The 19,165-nt window shown below is 39.0% G+C and overlaps 1 protein-coding gene across 1 annotated transcript in view; it reads right to left on the reverse strand.

Moving 5' to 3' along the window:
* LOC120414636 (uncharacterized) overlaps nucleotides 1-19,165 on the reverse strand; it is a 144,791-nt gene that overhangs the window by 9,786 nt on the left and 115,840 nt on the right. Inside the window, exons 6-8 of the mRNA XM_039575868.2 lie at nucleotides 15,458-15,759; nucleotides 3,832-3,984; nucleotides 3,468-3,650 (exon numbers count right to left, since the gene is read on the reverse strand). Of these exons, the coding sequence (XP_039431802.1) occupies nucleotides 3,468-3,650; nucleotides 3,832-3,984; nucleotides 15,458-15,759 (638 nt within the window). The remainder of the gene's footprint in view (nucleotides 1-3,467; nucleotides 3,651-3,831; nucleotides 3,985-15,457; nucleotides 15,760-19,165) is intronic.

Consider the following 19,165-nt stretch of genomic DNA (forward strand, 5'->3'; position numbering starts at 1 on the left):
GTTTGTGTGTTAAGCCCTCTCCATAGCATCGTAGCTCGAGAGGCAACGAAAATCAATACCTTATCTAGCTAACAGAAAGAAGATCGGAAGGCACTTGATGATTGAGTTCGTCGCGTCTATTCCGTAACAAATTCATGAACTAAATGATTATATAATTAAAAATCAGACTACGCTATCATTGCAGCATTGCGTTTAACACCTCATTTTATAAATAAATATTATTTGGTTTTATCTTTCCACAGCTGGCTGTCTAAGATTAAACCATTTCATTTAAAATTTAACAACAGTTAAACGGGAAATGTCTCATCCGCAGCAACCGATTGTTTGCCTTGAGAATAAAATATAATACCTTTCAACAAACACTATGATTTTGGGTCGCATCATCATCTTCTATGATGAATCCTGACCAAACACCCTATCCTACTAACCAATTTTCAGGTTCCTGGCGCTCGTGGGGTGTAAGCACAGAGTAAATCAGCTGCCCTAGTAGCAACCTGCGCTAACTAACATTCCCGTCCCTTAAAATCGAGATCTACAAACTGACATGGCGGGCGCCGTTGGTGGCCAATGACTGTTGCCTATTCGCAACTGATCTTGTTTTGGAAATCATGGTGTTTTATCTTTTCAGCGCATTCATACATGCTGTTGATAAGGGAAATACCACTTGATAGTCGAAGCCTATGATCAGTAGTGCTGAAAGGATATTACGGTTCTGTTCAGCAACGGAGAAGGACAACCATGGGTGGTCTCTCATGCTCATGCTCATGCTCATGCTGAAATTGCTATTATATTTATATTTGAGCAACTCTCTACGAAATCGGCCGATTTCGACCATTTTTATTTTTTTTATTTTTGTATTTGACTCAAACTTTGTGGGGGCCTTTCCTATGACCAAAGAAGCTATTTTGTGTCATTGGTTCACCCATACAAGTCTCCATGCAATTTTGGCAGCTGTCCATATAAAAATGGTACGTAAATATTCGAATATCTGTAACTTGGGTCAAACATTGAATATTACGCCCATTAAAAATGTGTGTCTTGATTTAAAAAATTTCAAAATATTTTATTCACTTCAATTTTAAATAACATAAATTCAATTTATTGATAAAAATTTCAGCTTTCGCTAATTGATGATTTAAAATGGGATCAATGCAGCTGAAGACTGCAATGATTTTAGTCGAATTGCATCAATTATCTTATTGGACATAACATCCAAAGTGTCAACTTCGGCTTATTGATGAAGTTCACTGGTGCTGAACCAGGAAGGAAGTTTCAGAATCATTTTCAGAATTTTGTTCTGAATCCTCTGAAGTTTTTTCTTCCTGGTTAAGCAACAGCTTGTCCAGATCGGCACAGCATAAAGCATGGCAGGTCTGAAAATTTGTTTATAATAAATTTACCTCATTCATCTTTATAATGGGATGACTTTTTGGTTTAAGAAAATCAGCCATTGATTTGTGAGGGAAAATAATAAGCTGAGTTTTTGCAGCATTTGGAGAAATTTTCCAATCTTTCAAATTAGAATTGATAATATCCAAGTTTTTTTGTAATCTTCTTGTGATGACACGAAGCCGTTTACCTTTGGCGGAGATGCTTGTATCATCAGCAAAAAGTGATTTCTGACATCCTGGGGGCAAATCAGGCAAGTCAGAAGTAAAAATATTGTATAAAATTGGACCCAAAATGCTTCCTTGAGGGACGCCAGCACGTACAGGTAGTTGATCAGATTTGCTATTCTGATAACATACCTGCAGAGTACGATCCGTCAAATAATTTTCACGATATAAACCGGAAAATTAAACCTTTTCAATTTCTCAATCAAACCTTTATGCCAAACACTATCAAATGCTTTTTGTATGTCTAGAAGAGCAGCGCCAGTAGAACAGCCCTCAGATTTGTTGCTTCGAATCAAATTCGAAACTCTCAACAACTAATGAGTAGTTGAATGCCCAAGGCGAAATCCAAACTGCTCATCAGCGAAAATTGAATTTTCATTCATGTGCTTCATCATTCTATTGAGAATTATTCTTTCGAATAATTTGCTAATAGATGAAAGCAAACTAATGGGCCGATAGCTTGAAGCTTCGGCATGATTTTTGTCCGTTTTCAAAATCGGAATTACTTTGGCATTTTTCCAACTACTGGGAAAATATGCCAAATCAAAACATTTGTTGAAAATTTTGACCAAGCTTCTTAAAGTTGCTTCTGGTAATTTTTTAATTAAAGTGTTAAAAATACCATCCTCACCAGGGGCTTTCATGTTTTTAATTTTTTCGATAATAGATTTTATTTCATTCAGATCCGTATTTAAAACTTCATCTGATGAAAATTCTTGTTCAACAATATTCTGAAATAATATTGAAATTTGATTTTCAATAGGACTCAAAACATTCATGTTGAAATTACGAGCACTCTCAAACTGCTGAGCAAGTTTTTGAGCTTTTCCCCCATTAGTTAATAGAATATTATCACCATCTTTCAAAGAAGAGATTGGTTTTTGAGGTTTCTTAAGAACCTTTGAAAGTTTCCAAAAAGTTTTGGAATAAGGTTTAATTTGTTTGACATCTCTTGTGAACTTTTCATTTCGCAGGAGAGTGAATCTGTGGTCAATAACCTTTTGCAAATATTTTTGAACCCGCTCCAGTGCAGGATCACGAGAAGGTTGATACTGTCTTCGGCGAACATTTTTCAGACGAATCAAAAGCTGGAGATCGTCATCAATAATGGGAGAATTAAATTTGACTAGGATTTTAGGAATAGACTCAATATGATGCTAATACCTTTCCCAATAAGCTTTGTGGTAATTAAACACAGAACTATTGAGTTTGGTAACTGCTTCATGAGAAAGTGAAAAAGTTACTGGAAGATGATCAGAATCAAAATCAGCATGAGTCACTAAAGGACTACCACACTGTCTTTGATTTGTCAAAACCAAATCAATTGTTGATGGTTTTCAAACAGAAGAAAAGCAAGTTTGTCCATTCTGGTGTAAAACCAGAAGTGCAATATCTGAGTAGAATTTTACCATTAGAATTCACTTTCGCATTATGCCAAGTAACAAATAAATATAGATTTTTTTAACGCTACTCGTAATTGTTCTGAAAAGCTTGGATCAGCAGTAGTAATTTCTTATCATTTTAAAATAAATCAACAAGTTATACTTGATTTCGTTGATTTTAGCCACCCCCAGAATCAACACGAATAACACAAAAGGAAGAAATGGCCCTTCAGAGAAGGAGCGTGTCTTAACGAGTGCTAACATGTGTGCTTTTCGCAATCAAACAAGGAGTGGTATTTTAAAATGGATTTCCTTAACCGCATGCCTTCCTCCCCTCCAACCCATCTCGTAATAGCTTTCCAAGAACACGCTCGCTCTCTCATACTTTGATTGCCATAAGCCACTATCCGTGAGGAGGAAAATTGCATAAAACCACCCACTACCATTATACGGGTCCTAAGCTCCTTACCTTTGGTCCACACTCGCACTTGAGCACCCACTGGACGTCGATGAATTGGTTCTCGATCTGGATCTGGCGCGACTGCAGCATCTCCTGGTCCAGGGGATCGATCGAGGCACTGTCCCAGAGGTCGTACCCGTGCTCGATGAACTCGAGGGGGTCGCCCGAATTTAGGGGGCACAGCAGCTCAACCTGAAAACATTATTTGCTGAATGATTTTCTATTTTTTTGTTGTCTGTTACTTTCAATACTTTCTTAAAGTAAACATTTAAAAACCAATTAAATAAAGAGCACTCAACCGAGAATCTGTACAAAGAAAAGCAAAACAAAAAAAACCCCAACCCCTGTGAAATGTCCCATTTGTCGCACTTACCTTGATAGTTGTGGTAATTGAAGGCACACAGCACATGTCGGCGTCCTGGCAGTGGCCGCAGCTCTTCGGGCGGTACAACTTCCGCGAGACGCACGGTCCGAGCCGCAACCGGGAGGAGGACGTCCGCTGGATGCTCCGGCACTCGTGTCCTTTCTGAGGGTTGGTTGGTCGTGGATGGTGGATGGAAGGAAACAAGCAAACAGTTCCAGACAAGATTAAAAGAAGAACCTTTTTGTTTGTGTGTGTTTGTTAAACTGACAGCCATTAGTTTCAGCTCTGCCCACGAGAAGCTGTTCTCTAAAAAGTATTTTTTTGTTAGAATTTTTGAAAAATCTCAACTAAATATTTAATAACTTTTATTAAAATACAAAACCTATTATCCTTCGTGATTATTTGTAATTTTGTTTGAGAAAATCTTGTAATCTCGTGTTTTTTTTTCTTTTTTTGAACACTTTTTATAAATTTTTATTCTTCTAATTCTTTGGCATATTTTGAAAAAAAAAAAAACCTAAAAAAACCCAGTCCGTCTTTTGTTTGAAACAAGTACACCATATTCTTTTTTTAAGTCACCTTTTTTTAAACGATTCTCGATTTACGCAACTTTTTTTAAGTCATGACTTAAAATGAGAATGTCCATGACTTAAATTGAGAATATGACTTAAATTAAGAATCTTTGGGATTTTGTTATTTATCGGAGAATTTTCATCATGTATAAATTTTATTTGGTTTAGTTATGTTATTAAAACATTTTAGCATGGTTTTGGAACACCTGGGATGTTCTAGTCCATCCGAAACTTCCGGAAATTTGGTGCAGCAGGCTAACCGAAGAAACAAGTTGAAACTTCAAAATTTTGACAACGGATCCTACCCAGAGTGCTTCAGTGAGTGCGGTAGGCTACAGTGCATTGTTGTAACAACTTATTGGGATGATCTGGGACATCCAAGGACTCCCTGGAGTTAAGATCTGTGGGTCTACCGCTGCAACAAGCAAGAGGTCGACGGATTTTGACCCCGGAACATATCCGCATAGCTTCAGTGAGCATGGTAGCCTACTTTGCTGATGATTAGGAATGTCCTAGGTCATTCATGGACTCCCTGGAGTTAAGATCTGATGGTCTACCACCGTAACAAGCAAGAGGTCGACGGATTTTGACTCCGGAATATACCCGCATAGCTTCAGTGAGCATGGTAGACTACTTTGCTGATCTGTTGGGCTGACTTGGGTCATCCAAGGACTCCCTGGAGTTAAGATCTGTGGGTCTACCACCGTAACAAGCAAGAAATCGACTTATTTTGACTCCGGGACATACCCGCATAGCTTCAGTGAGCATGTTAGACTACTTTGCTGATGAATAGGAATGTCCTGGGTCATCCAAGGACTCCCTGGAGTTAAGATCTGTGGGTCTACCACCGTAACAAGTAAGAGGTCGACGGATTTTGACCCCGGAATATACCCGCATAGCTTCAGTGAGTATGGTAGACTACTTTGCTGATGTGTTGGGCTGACTTGGGTCATCCAAGGACTCTCTGGAGTGAAGAGCTGAGGGTCTACCACCGTAACAAGCAATAGGTCGACGGATTTTGACCCCGGGACATACCCGCATAGCTTCAGAGCGTATGGTAGACTACATTGCTGATGTTCTAGGATGTACTAGGTCGTCCAAGGACTCCCTGATGTTAAGATCTGAGGGTCTTCCGCCGTAACAAGCCAGAGGTCGACGGTTTTTGACCCCGGGACTCACTCGCATAGCTTCAGTGAGTATGATAGACTAATTTGTTGATGTGTTGAGATGTTCTGGGTCATCCAAGGACTCCCTGGAGATATGATAGACCACCAGATCTTAACTCCAGGGAGTCCTTGGATGACCCAGTACATCCCAACACATCAGCAAAGTAGTCTACCATACTCTCTGAAGCTATGCGGGTATATTCCGGGGTCAAAATCCGTCGACTTCTTGCTTGTTACGGTGGTAGACCCACAGATCTTAACTCCAAGGAGTCCTTGGATGACCCAGGACATTCCTATTCATCAGCAAAGTAGTCTAACATGCTCACTGAAGCTATGCGGTTATATTCCGGAGTCAAAATCCGTCGACCTCTTACTTGTTACGGTGGTAGACCCACAGATCTTAACTCCAGGGAGTCCTTGGATAACCCAGGACATTCCTACTCATCAGCAAAGTAGTCTACCATGCTCACTGAAGCTATGCGGATATGTTCCGGGGTCAAAATCCGTCGACCTCTTGCTTGTTACGGTGGTAGACCCACAGATCTTAACTCCAGGGAGTCCTTGGATGTCCCAGATCATCCCAATAAGTTGTTACAACAATGCACTGTAGCCTACCGCACTCACTGAAGCACTCTGGGTAGGATCCGTTGTCAAAATTTTGAAGTTTCAACTTGTTTCTTCGGTTAGCCTGCTGTACAAAATTTCCGGAAGTTTCGGATGGACTAGAACATCCCAGGTGTTCCAAAATTATGCTAAAATGTTTTTATAACATGACTAAACAAAATACTATTGATACATTTTGAAAATTCTCCGACAAATTACGAAATCCCAAAGATTCTTAATTTAAGTCATTTTCTCAATTTAAGTCATGGACATTCTTTTTGCCTTCCTCACTGAGGTAAGGCTATAATCCTGCTCAAAAAATGAACTTTTTATTAAAAGCTCGAAGACCCACCTTCATGTATACATATCGACTCAGAATCGAAAACTGAACAAATGTCTGTGTGTGTGTATGTGTGTGTGTATGTGTGTGTGTATGTGTGTGTGTATGTGTGTGTGTATGTATGTATGTGACCAAAATTCTCACTGAGTTTTCTCAGCACTGGCTGAACCGATTTTGACCAAACCAGTTGCATTCGACTTGGTTTAGGGTCCCATACATCGCTATTGAATTGTTTGAAGTTTCGATAACTAGTTCAAAAGTTATGTATAAAAATGTGTTTTCACATATATCCGGATCTCATTTATATGCATGTATACGATGTCCGGATCCATCATCCGACCCATCGTTGGATAGGTAATCGAGAGACCTTTCCAATGAGTACACAACATTGACGATCTGGCAACCCTTGTCTCGAGTTATGACCACTTAAGTGATATTTATGAACTTTTTTAAGCCGGATCTCACTTAAATGTATGTAAACGATGTCCGGATCCATCATCCGACCCATCGTTGGATAGGTAATCAAGAGACCTTTCCAATGAGTCCACAACATTGAAGATCTGGCAACCCTGTCTCGAGTTATGACCACTTAAGTGATATTTATGTACTTTTATGAAGCCGGATCTCACTTAAATGTATGTAAACGATGTCCGGATCCACCATCCGACGCATCGTTGGATAGGTAATCGAGAGACCTTTCCAACGAGTCCACAACATTAAAAATCTGGCAACCCTGTCTCGAGTTAAGACTGCTTAAGTGATATTTATGTAATTTTCTGAAGCCGGATCTCACTTAAATGTATGTAAACGATGTCCGGATCCATCATCCGACCCATCGTTGGATAGGTAATCGAGAGACCTTTCCAATGAGTCCACAACATTGACGATCTGGCAACCCTGTCTCGAGTTATGACTACTTAAGTGATATTTATGTACTTTTCTGAAGCCGGATCTCATTTAAATGTATGTAAACGATGTCCGGATCCATCATCCAACCCATCGTTGGATAGGTAATCGAGAGACCTTTTTAACGAGTCCACAATATTGAAAATCTGGCAACCCTGTCTCGAGTTATGACTGCTTAAGTGATATTTATGTACTTTTATGAAGCCGGATCTCACTTAAATGTATGTAAACGATGTCCGGATCCATCATCCGACCCATCGTTGGATAGGTAATCGAGAGACCTTTCCAATGAGTCCACAACATTGACGATCTGGCAACCCTGTCTCGTGTTATGACTACTTAAGTGATATTTATGTACTTTTTTGAAGCCGGATCTCATTTAAATGTATGTAAACGATGTCCGGATCCATCATCCAACCCATCGTTGGATAGGTAATCGAGAGACCTTTTTAACGAGTCCACAATATTGAAAATCTGGCAACCCTGTCTCGAGTTATGACTGCTTAAGTGATATTTATGTACTTTTATGAAGCCGGATCTCACTTAAATGTATGTAAACGATGTCCGGATCCATCATCCGACCCATCGTTGGATAGGTAATCGAGAGACCTTTCCAACGAGTCCACAACATTAAAAATCTGGCAACCCTGTCTCGAGTTAAGACTACTTAAGTGATATTTATGTACTTTTATGAAGCCGGATCTCACTTAAATGTATGTAAACGATGTCCGGATCCATCATCCGACCCATCGTTGGATAGGTAATCGAGAGACCTTTCCAATGAGTCCACAACATTGACGATCTGGCAACCCTGTCTCGAGTAATGACTACTTAAGTGATATTTATGTACTTTTTTGAAGCCGGATCTCATTTAAATGTATGTAAACGATGTCCGGATCCATCATCCAACCCATCGTTGGATAGGTAATCAAGAGACCTTTCCAATGAGTCCACAACATTGAAGATCTGGCAACCCTGTCTCGAGTTATGACCACTTAAGTGATATTTATGTACTTTTATGAAGCCGGATCTCACTTAAATGTATGTAAACGATGTCCGGATCCATCATCCGACCCATCGTTGGATAGGTAATCGAGAGACCTTTCCAATGAGTCCACAACATTGACGATCTGGCAACCCTGTCTCGTGTTATGACTACTTAAGTGATATTTATGTACTTTTTTGAAGCCGGATCTCATTTAAATGTATGTAAACGATGTCCGGATCCATCATCCGACCCATCGTTGGATAGGTAATCAAGAGACCTTTCCAATGAGTCCACAACATTGAAGATCTGGCAACCCTGTCTCGAGTTATGACCACTTAAGTGATATTTATGTACTTTTATGAAGCCGGATCTCACTTAAATGTATGTAAACGATGTCCGGATCCACCATCCGACGCATCGTTGGATAGGTAATCGAGAGACCTTTCCAACGAGTCCACAACATTAAAAATCTGGCAACCCTGTCTCGAGTTAAGACTGCTTAAGTGATATTTATGTAATTTTCTGAAGCCGGATCTCACTTAAATGTATGTAAACGATGTCCGGATCCATCATCCGACCCATCGTTGGATAGGTAATCGAGAGACCTTTCCAATGAGTCCACAACATTGACGATCTGGCAACCCTGTCTCGAGTTATGACTACTTAAGTGATATTTATGTACTTTTCTGAAGCCGGATCTCATTTAAATGTATGTAAACGATGTCCGGATCCATCATCCAACCCATCATTGGATAGGTAATCGAGAGACCTTTTTAACGAGTCCACAATATTGAAAATCTGGCAACCCTGTCTCGAGTTATGACTGCTTAAGTGATATTTATGTACTTTTATGAAGCCGGATCTCACTTAAATGTATGTAAACGATGTCCGGATCCATCATCCGACCCATCGTTGGATAGGTAATCGAGAGACCTTTCCAACGAGTCCACAACATTAAAAATCTGGCAACCCTGTCTCGAGTTAAGACTACTTAAGTGATATTTATGTACTTTTATGAAGCCGGATCTCACTTAAATGTATGTAAACGATGTCCGGATCCATCATCCGACCCATCGTTGGATAGGTAATCGAGAGACCTTTCCAATGAGTCCACAACATTGACGATCTGGCAACCCTGTCTCGAGTAATGACTACTTAAGTGATATTTATGTACTTTTTTGAAGCCGGATCTCATTTAAATGTATGTAAACGATGTCCGGATCCATCATCCAACCCATCGTTGGATAGGTAATCGAGAGACATTTCCAACGAGTCCACAACATTAAAAATCTGGCAACCCTGTCTCGAGTTATGACTACTTAAGTGATATTTATGTACTTTTATGAAGCCGGATCTCACTTAAATGTATGTAAACGATGTCCGGATCCATCATCCGACCCATCGTTGGATAGGTAATCGAGAGACCTTTCCAATGAGTCCACAACATTGACGATCTGGCAACCCTGTCTCGAGTTATGACTACTTAAGTGATATTTATGTACTTTTCTGAAGCCGGATCTCATTTAAATGTATGTAAACGATGTCCGGATCCATCATCCAACCCATCGTTGGATAGGTAATCGAGAGACCTTTTTAACGAGTCCACAATATTGAAAATCTGGCAACCCTGTCTCGAGTTATGACTGCTTAAGTGATATTTATGTACTTTTATGAAGCCGGATCTCACTTAAATGTATGTAAACGATGTCCGGATCCATCATCCGACCCATCGTTGGATAGGTAATCGAGAGACCTTTCCAACGAGTCCACAACATTAAAAATCTGGCAACCCTGTCTCGAGTTAAGACTACTTAAGTGATATTTATGTACTTTTATGAAGCCGGATCTCACTTAAATGTATGTAAACGATGTCCGGATCCATCATCCGACCCATCGTTGGATAGGTAATCGAGAGACCTTTCCAATGAGTCCACAACATTGACGATCTGGCAACCCTGTCTCGAGTAATGACTACTTAAGTGATATTTATGTACTTTTTTGAAGCCGGATCTCATTTAAATGTATGTAAACGATGTCCGGATCCATCATCCAACCCATCGTTGGATAGGTAATCAAGAGACCTTTCCAATGAGTCCACAACATTGAAGATCTGGCAACCCTGTCTCGAGTTATGACCACTTAAGTGATATTTATGTACTTTTATGAAGCCGGATCTCACTTAAATGTATGTAAACGATGTCCGGATCCATCATCCGACCCATCGTTGGATAGGTAATCGAGAGACCTTTCCAACGAGTCCACAACATTAAAAATCTGGCAACCCTGTCTCGAGTTAAGACTACTTAAGTGATATTTATGTACTTTTATGAAGCCGGATCTCACTTAAATGTATGTAAACGATGTCCGGATCCATCATCCGACCCATCGTTGGATAGGTAATCGAGAGACCTTTCCAATGAGTCCACAACATTGACGATCTGGCAACCCTGTCTCGTGTTATGACTACTTAAGTGATATTTATGTACTTTTTTGAAGCCGGATCTCATTTAAATGTATGTAAACGATGTCCGGATCCATCATCCGACCCATCGTTGGATAGGTAATCAAGAGACCTTTCCAATGAGTCCACAACATTGAAGATCTGGCAACCCTGTCTCGAGTTATGACCACTTAAGTGATATTTATGTACTTTTATGAAGCCGGATCTCACTTAAATGTATGTAAACGATGTCCGGATCCACCATCCGACGCATCGTTGGATAGGTAATCGAGAGACCTTTCCAACGAGTCCACAACATTAAAAATCTGGCAACCCTGTCTCGAGTTAAGACTGCTTAAGTGATATTTATGTAATTTTCTGAAGCCGGATCTCACTTAAATGTATGTAAACGATGTCCGGATCCATCATCCGACCCATCGTTGGATAGGTAATCGAGAGACCTTTCCAATGAGTCCACAACATTGACGATCTGGCAACCCTGTCTCGAGTTATGACTACTTAAGTGATATTTATGTACTTTTCTGAAGCCGGATCTCATTTAAATGTATGTAAACGATGTCCGGATCCATCATCCAACCCATCGTTGGATAGGTAATCAAGAGACCTTTTTAACGAGTCCACAATATTGAAAATCTGGCAACCCTGTCTCGAGTTATGACTGCTTAAGTGATATTTATGTACTTTTATGAAGCCGGATCTCACTTAAATGTATGTAAACGATGTCCGGATCCATCATCCGACCCATCGTTGGATAGGTAATCGAGAGACCTTTCCAACGAGTCCACAACATTAAAAATCTGGCAACCCTGTCTCGAGTTAAGACTACTTAAGTGATATTTATGTACTTTTATGAAGCCGGATCTCACTTAAATGTATGTAAACGATGTCCGGATCCATCATCCGACCCATCGTTGGATAGGTAATCGAGAGACCTTTCCAATGAGTCCACAACATTGACGATCTGGCAACCCTGTCTCGAGTAATGACTACTTAAGTGATATTTATGTACTTTTTTGAAGCCGGATCTCATTTAAATGTATGTAAACGATGTCCGGATCCATCATCCAACCCATCGTTGGATAGGTAATCGAGAGACATTTCCAACGAGTCCACAACATTAAAAATCTGGCAACCCTGTCTCGAGTTATGACTACTTAAGTGATATTTATGTACTTTTATGAAGCCGGATCTCACTTAAATGTATGTAAACGATGTCCGGATCCATCATCCGACCCATCGTTGGATAGGTAATCGAGAGACCTTTCCAATGAGTCCACAACATTGACGATCTGGCAACCCTGTCTCGAGTTATGACTACTTAAGTGATATTTATGTACTTTTCTGAAGCCGGATCTCATTTAAATGTATGTAAACGATGTCCGGATCCATCATCCAACCCATCGTTGGATAGGTAATCGAGAGACCTTTTTAACGAGTCCACAATATTGAAAATCTGGCAACCCTGTCTCGAGTTATGACTGCTTAAGTGATATTTATGTACTTTTATGAAGCCGGATCTCACTTAAATGTATGTAAACGATGTCCGGATCCATCATCCGACCCATCGTTGGATAGGTAATCGAGAGACCTTTCCAATGAGTCCACAACATTGACGATCTGGCAACCCTGTCTCGTGTTATGACTACTTAAGTGATATTTATGTACTTTTTTGAAGCCGGATCTCATTTAAATGTATGTAAACGATGTCCGGATCCATCATCCAACCCATCGTTGGATAGGTAATCGAGAGACCTTTCCAACGAGTCCACAACATTAAAAATCTGGTAACCCTGTCTCGAGTTATGACTACTTAAGTGATATTTATGTACTTTTTTGAAGCCGGATCTCACTTAAATGTATGTAAACGATGTCCGGATCCATCATCCGACCCATCGTTGGTTAGATAATCAAGAGACCTTTCCAACAAGACCACAACATAGAAGATCTGGCAACCCTGTCTCGAGTTATGACCACTTAAGTTATATCTGTGTACTTATTTTTCTGGATCTAAAAAAATAGCTGAAATATGTGTCTAAATCACTCATATTACCCATTGTTGGTAAAAAGTGAGGAAGGCATCAACCACATAGGTGGATTAAGGTAGTTTTTTAAACGATTCTCGAATTAAACACCCCCATTTCGTTGTGTAAATCAAGAATACGGTGTATATTTTTTCTGAAAATTACGTGTTTTACATTAAGTTTAAATTTTGTGTAGTCGTTTATAATATGCGTAAAATCTTTTTATTAACCGTCATCAGGGGTGACATTGGGTCTGTGGAGTCATGCAAAAACATTTGTATTTTCCAATCTGACCCCAGACCCAATGTCACTCCTGATGACTGTATCAGTAAACTCACAAGAAATCGGAAAAATGTCCTAACCTCTTTTCAGTTCATGTAACTCTTATTTTGGTCTTGGATTACAAGTTCGGGTATCAATTTTCAATATCTCATGACAGAGCAGCAACAAAACCATTTTGCAATTTTGCAGATCTAACCCGTGATGAGAATCAATTTGGCTCTTCACCATTTTTTTTTTTTTCAAAAACATCCTAACGGAAAAAAAGAAATCACTTTAAAAGAAAGAAGCCGGAACTCGTGGTGTAGGGGTATACATTCAAAATATTCAATATGGGTTTCAAAAAAAGCGAAATTTGTTTTGATTTATCAAAGAAGTAGAGTGTTTTTGCCTTCCTCACGTTACTGAGGAAAGGCTATAAAATTACTCGAAAAATGAACTTCTCAATTAGACCTCCTAGACCCACCTTCATGTATACCTATCGACTCAGAATCATATTCTGAGCAAATGTCTGTGTGTGGTGGGATGTTGATAAAAAAATTTTCACTCGATTATCTCGACATTGGCTGAACCGATTTTGTCCATTTTGGCGTCATTCGTTTCGTCTTGGGGTCCCATAAGTCGCTATTAAAAATTATGCAGTTTAGTTAAGTACTTCAAAAGTTATGCTAAAAAACGATTTTAACAAAAGTCCGGAAGATTGTAAAAATGGTGGTTTTTGTAAGTAAACCCGTCATGCTATAAATTTTTAGAAAGGTATTTAAAAGACCTTTCCAACGCGTCCAAGGCATTGCAGATCTGACAAATCTATCAAAGTTATCAGCACTTAAGTGTTATTTATACGCTTTTTGGAGGCCGGATCTCAGATATGTTGATGAAAACGTTGTCCGGATCTCTCATGCGACCTTTCGTTGGATAGGTATTCAAAAGACCTTTCTAACGCGTCGAAAATATTGAAGATCTGAGAACCCTATCAAAAGTTATAAGAACTTAAGTGTTATTAACGCACTTTATGCATTTTGGATAGCACCCTTTAAATGTGAGGAAGATGCCAACCAGTTAAGAGTGGATTAAGTAACGTTTTTGAAAATATAGGCATTTAAAAAACCGTATTTTTTCGAAAGTACTCCAATTTTCATAATTTGCTATATGGGTGTCAAACGCAGCGAAATTTTGTATGCTGTATTAAAGATTTTTTTTAATAAACGAAAATTTTCACAAATTACCGTATTTTTCGAAAATACTAAAATTTTCAAAATGTGCAATATGGGTATCAAATGAAGCGAAATTTTTCTATTAGAGTTTTTTAAATACTGAAACTTTCACAAATTACCGTAGTTTTTTGAAAATACTTTAAATTTTAAATTGTGCAATATGGGTGTCAACGAAGTGAAATTTGGTTTGCTTTATCACTTTATCAAAAAAAAAAAAAAATAATAATAATAGGCCATAGTCTCAACATTTGAATTTAAAACGTGTTTTAGAATGTATTTCACATTAGTTCAGATGTTTTGCAATTATTAGTTTTTATAAAATGTAAGATTTTACGAAAATAAAAATTTTAGCGAAATAAAAGTTTAAGCGATACTAAACATAGAACATTTACAAAAAATCGATACATTTCGGTTCGGATGTCGGCGGATTTTCCAGCGACGTAATTCAGGGTTGGTACCAAGTTTTCAACGAAAAATCAGTTCTATCGACCTAAAGGCCCCCAAAACGTTGTTATATCCACTCCAAAATGCTTATTTTGTAATTCTTTGGTATAAATTTCAGTTGAAATTAAATTTTGCATGATTAGGTTTAGATAATATTTATATATAAAAAATAATTATTGGTAAACTCTAGTGGAGTGTCTCCATTGGAAACCCTTCGGTTAATCTATTATTTTTAAAATCAGAACTTAACAAAGAACACATTTCCTATTTTTTTGTTTTTCATTTAAAATCGCTAACGAAGGAAACATGAAAAAAATCCTCGTCGCAACTGGAAAAAAATATTTAAAAATCTTATTGAGAATTTTCCAGTGAGAGCGTAGAGAAATGCAATATGCAAGAGGACCAAGGAAATGGATTGCGAGTACAAGAAAAATCATTAGATAATTACAGTCTTCTCCTTCGGAACGAAAATGGGCAATTATCCTCTCAGGTAGAATGACTGTTGCAATTGTTTCATTGTAAAGCAAAATCGTCAGATTTTTGAACATATCAAATTGTAACAAGAGATTCTGAATTCTAGATCAAGATGGATTAAAAAATAAGAAATATTCATGCAATTAAACAAAAATAGATCCACTTACCCTTCGGCGATGCTCCGGTTCATCCAGCTGCAAGCTGTTGGCCGCGACCGGTGGATAACCGGATTGTTGTTGCGGCAGCGGCACCAGCCCCGTCGCTTCGTCGTCCCCGTAGTCTCCACCGACGATGACAAAACTGGTTCGGTCCTGCTGTCGGTTGCACTTGTGGTTCTCGCACAGCCGGATCGTGCTCAACCGCTGGCAGCCCGGGGTCGTGGTGATGTTCCTGGTCGAGACACCGATGCCACAGCTCTGGGAACAGGGCGACCACACCGTCGTGGACGAGTTGTAGCAGGTCGCGTTTACTGACGGATGTGGCGTTCCATTGTAAAAAGTGGACAGGAGCAATTTGATTCCCCAGAAGACGCAGAAGTGGTATCGGATTTGAAAAGATAAAATGGAAAATGGTGTTACTTTTAAAAGGAAATCATGTTTCAGATGGTTTCATTTTCTACTGCTTGTTTTAGAGATCGAATGCGGATTCTGGACTCACTTACAATCTTCCATTGCCATTGAAATGGAAAATTGTTTGTCTTTTTATTGACACATTTCAGTTTTTGACATTGTTGATTAATTTTTTTTTAATTCAAAAGAATTAGATTTGGTTTGAGTTGATTCTTCAAACACGAACAAAGCAGTTTATATCTCAAGCTGTTCCAAAAATAAACCGCTATGAATATTTAAAGCTTACACAATAAAAATATCTCGCTTTATCATGTTCCAGCTTCAAAACTCATCCCTAAAAGTGCTCCTGCCCCAAAACAAACAGTACCGAAATCCCCGAATATCCAACATAACGAAAGAAATATTGAGCCCAGGTCTGCAAAATATGACCGTCTGACCCGACCCGAGCTCCAAAAACAGATCCACCAGAATTCCCCAAAGCAAAGCAAAGGGATAATCCCATCCCCGGGGGTCCCATTTTGACCTGGCCAGGCGCCCGCCGAAAAAAAAGGCCAACCTCCCCCAGAAGTGCAACTTTCGCTACAGCACAGCAACAGTCCCATTAACAATGTGTTGAAGTATGTACAAAAGCCGTTGTCTATTACTTGACTTTGTTGGCCCGACGGGGAAACCTGGTCCCTTTTTCCAAGTGAGGTATAGTTGTTCAGAGCAAGATTCTTCATCAGCATATTTATGAGGGAGTGCAATAGTTGAACTTTGGAGTTTTTGAGCTCGCACTTGACTTACAGGGGCCAAGTTGGTTTATTAGATTTGTAAACTTTTTTTTGGGCACCGAAAGTGGTGTAAACAAGTTGTTCAGGGTGAAATAGGGTTAAAGTTGAGAAGCTTGATTTTATTTTTCGCTTGACATCTTTGAAAATATGATAGTAGAGAAAAAAATAATCATTGCCAAAAATACATTATTTTAGATAAATTTTATGCTTTTTCATAAATTTTTAATAATCCAGTTCAACTGGGTACACTGTGGTGATGTCTTGGACTCGACCTTCACCGATTTGGACCAAACTTGGAGAGAACGTTCATCTATCGCAAGTTAACAGAAATCTTATGTTAGGTGTCGATTGGATCATCCCTCTTTCTTTGAAACCGCTCTCTTTCTTGAAGATTTTCTGAAAGTTTGTTTTATTCTTTTACTCGTAACTTTTCAAACATTAGACCAAAAGACTTTCTTCATTTTATAAGAAATTTTCCAAAAAAATCATAATATAATATCAACCCTCAAATGCCTTTCAATATTGGATCTTGGCAGTTTATAATTTAAAACGTGATTTTCACCTATTTCTTATAGTTAGATATGTTTTATTTGATCACCCTCGCGTTTCCCGGACAATTTAACATAAGATTAAAGGCATATCGCAAACTAAACCAAACCATTGCCGAGAAACAACCCTTCAAAAATAAAAATACTAAAGTTCCTAAGCAAAACAAGTTGCACCAGGGCATTGAATTGCAAACCCCTGAATGTAGGCTTTGAGCGGAAGCGCAGGCCTCGTGCTTATTTTTGTATAGCAAATTCGGATGTTTTGTTTTTAAGGGCTATTTATCGGCAATGGTTAGGTTTAGTTTGAGATATGCAATGAATCTTGTTCAAAATTGTCTGGGGAACACGATGGTGATAAAAAAAATTGCATTAAGGAGTGGGTGAAAATTACGTTTTAAACCATGAATTTATTTTTGCAGCTTCTCAAACTCAAATCATTGAAACTTTCTTTTGTTTTAAATTTTGTAATTTTGAAACATAAAATTTAATCACTCTTTTAAAAAAAAATTCTGTTGATGCTCGAAAAACACAAAAATGTTCTAAAAATTTCCCTTTCAACATTCTGGCATGTTTTTTTTTTAAATTAAATATGTCTTTATTAAACTTTCTTATAATAATTACATTTCTTTTACATGCTAAGTGGTATGGCCTAATGCTCTTCATCTTTGTTGTATTTTTCGTTTTATTATTAACTGATCACATTTATTTTATTTACTTCAAATTGTTTTACATTATTGCATTGGATCGGATACATTTGGGTAAAAAAGAAAAAAAATCACTTTAACAACTAATCCTAACTTAAAACTAAAAAAAATTCATTGAAATATTCAAAATCACTAGAACGAGTAAACTACTAACTGTATTTTAAGATGAATGCTCCAAGAGTTCTTACTTGTTCTTGGCGAGTTTTGCAACCGCGCAGTGATGAAAATCTCGATGAAAATGTTCAAAAGTTCTTTCGGTGAAAACAGGTCACTACTGCCTTCACCCGTTGATGTTGGTTGATCTTCCCTCGGTTGCTGACTGAACCCAGGAGGTGTTGTATTCTCTGCAACTTTTTGCCGCTGATTCAACGGCAATGGCTGAAGATTTGGAACCACTCGAACAGATCCCGCTTCAGGTGACCCCAAAGCAGGAAAATCCACGTCCGTGAATGCTGGTGGTGTTTTGCGGCGATTTGGTTGATGCCTCGTCATAGTTTGCTGCCGAATTTTCACAAACTCAGCTCGTTTTGGGCAGCTTCGATTCTTGGTAGAACGGTCGCCGCCGCAATTGAAGCATTTCGCTTCGATGTTCTCGTTGATTGTGTTGCAAGCTTGAGTTTTGTGCTCACCTCCGCAGGTTGCACAACGACTCTTGATGAAACAGTCCCTTCCACCATGTCCAAACTGCAAACAGTTCGAACACTGTGTCACGTCACGGTGCACTGGACGATAACGTTCCCAAGTCACGATGATGTTGAAAATTGCCCGAACTGTCTTCAGCTCAGACGGCGTTGTCGATCCTTTCTCGAGATGAACCAGGTACAGCTGATCACGATACTTGATGTCCTTGTTGTGTCTCGTCATCTTGAAGACTTCGATCACGTTCAACTTAAGAGTTTTGAGCTCTTCTTTCAGCACGCTCACATCCATGTCGTACAGGCCTCGGAGGACCTGTTTCATGGGGCGTTTACCTGGATCGTCATGGCTGTAGTATTCAATCTTTGTGTTGTTCAGGAAATCCCGAACGTAGTTGTAATCCTTTCTGGTAGGTAGCAGAATTTTGAGTCCATCAGCACACAAGCGAATGGAAGCTCGTAAAGCACCAGATTTGATAAACCCGGTCAGCCACTTTCGCACCGAATCCGATGACGATGTTTTCACAAAAATGGGTGGCAACTTTTCCCGTCGTTCAAATTCTTCCTTCACGCTCACGTCCACAGGGAGTGTAGCGAACTGGTTTCCAGACGAATTTTGAGCGTCCTTGCTCAAACTGCCTGGCTT

The sequence above is a fragment of the Culex pipiens genome, chromosome 3 (assembly GCF_016801865.2).
Source record: "Culex pipiens pallens isolate TS chromosome 3, TS_CPP_V2, whole genome shotgun sequence".
NCBI classification, from domain to species: domain Eukaryota; kingdom Metazoa; phylum Arthropoda; class Insecta; order Diptera; family Culicidae; genus Culex; species Culex pipiens.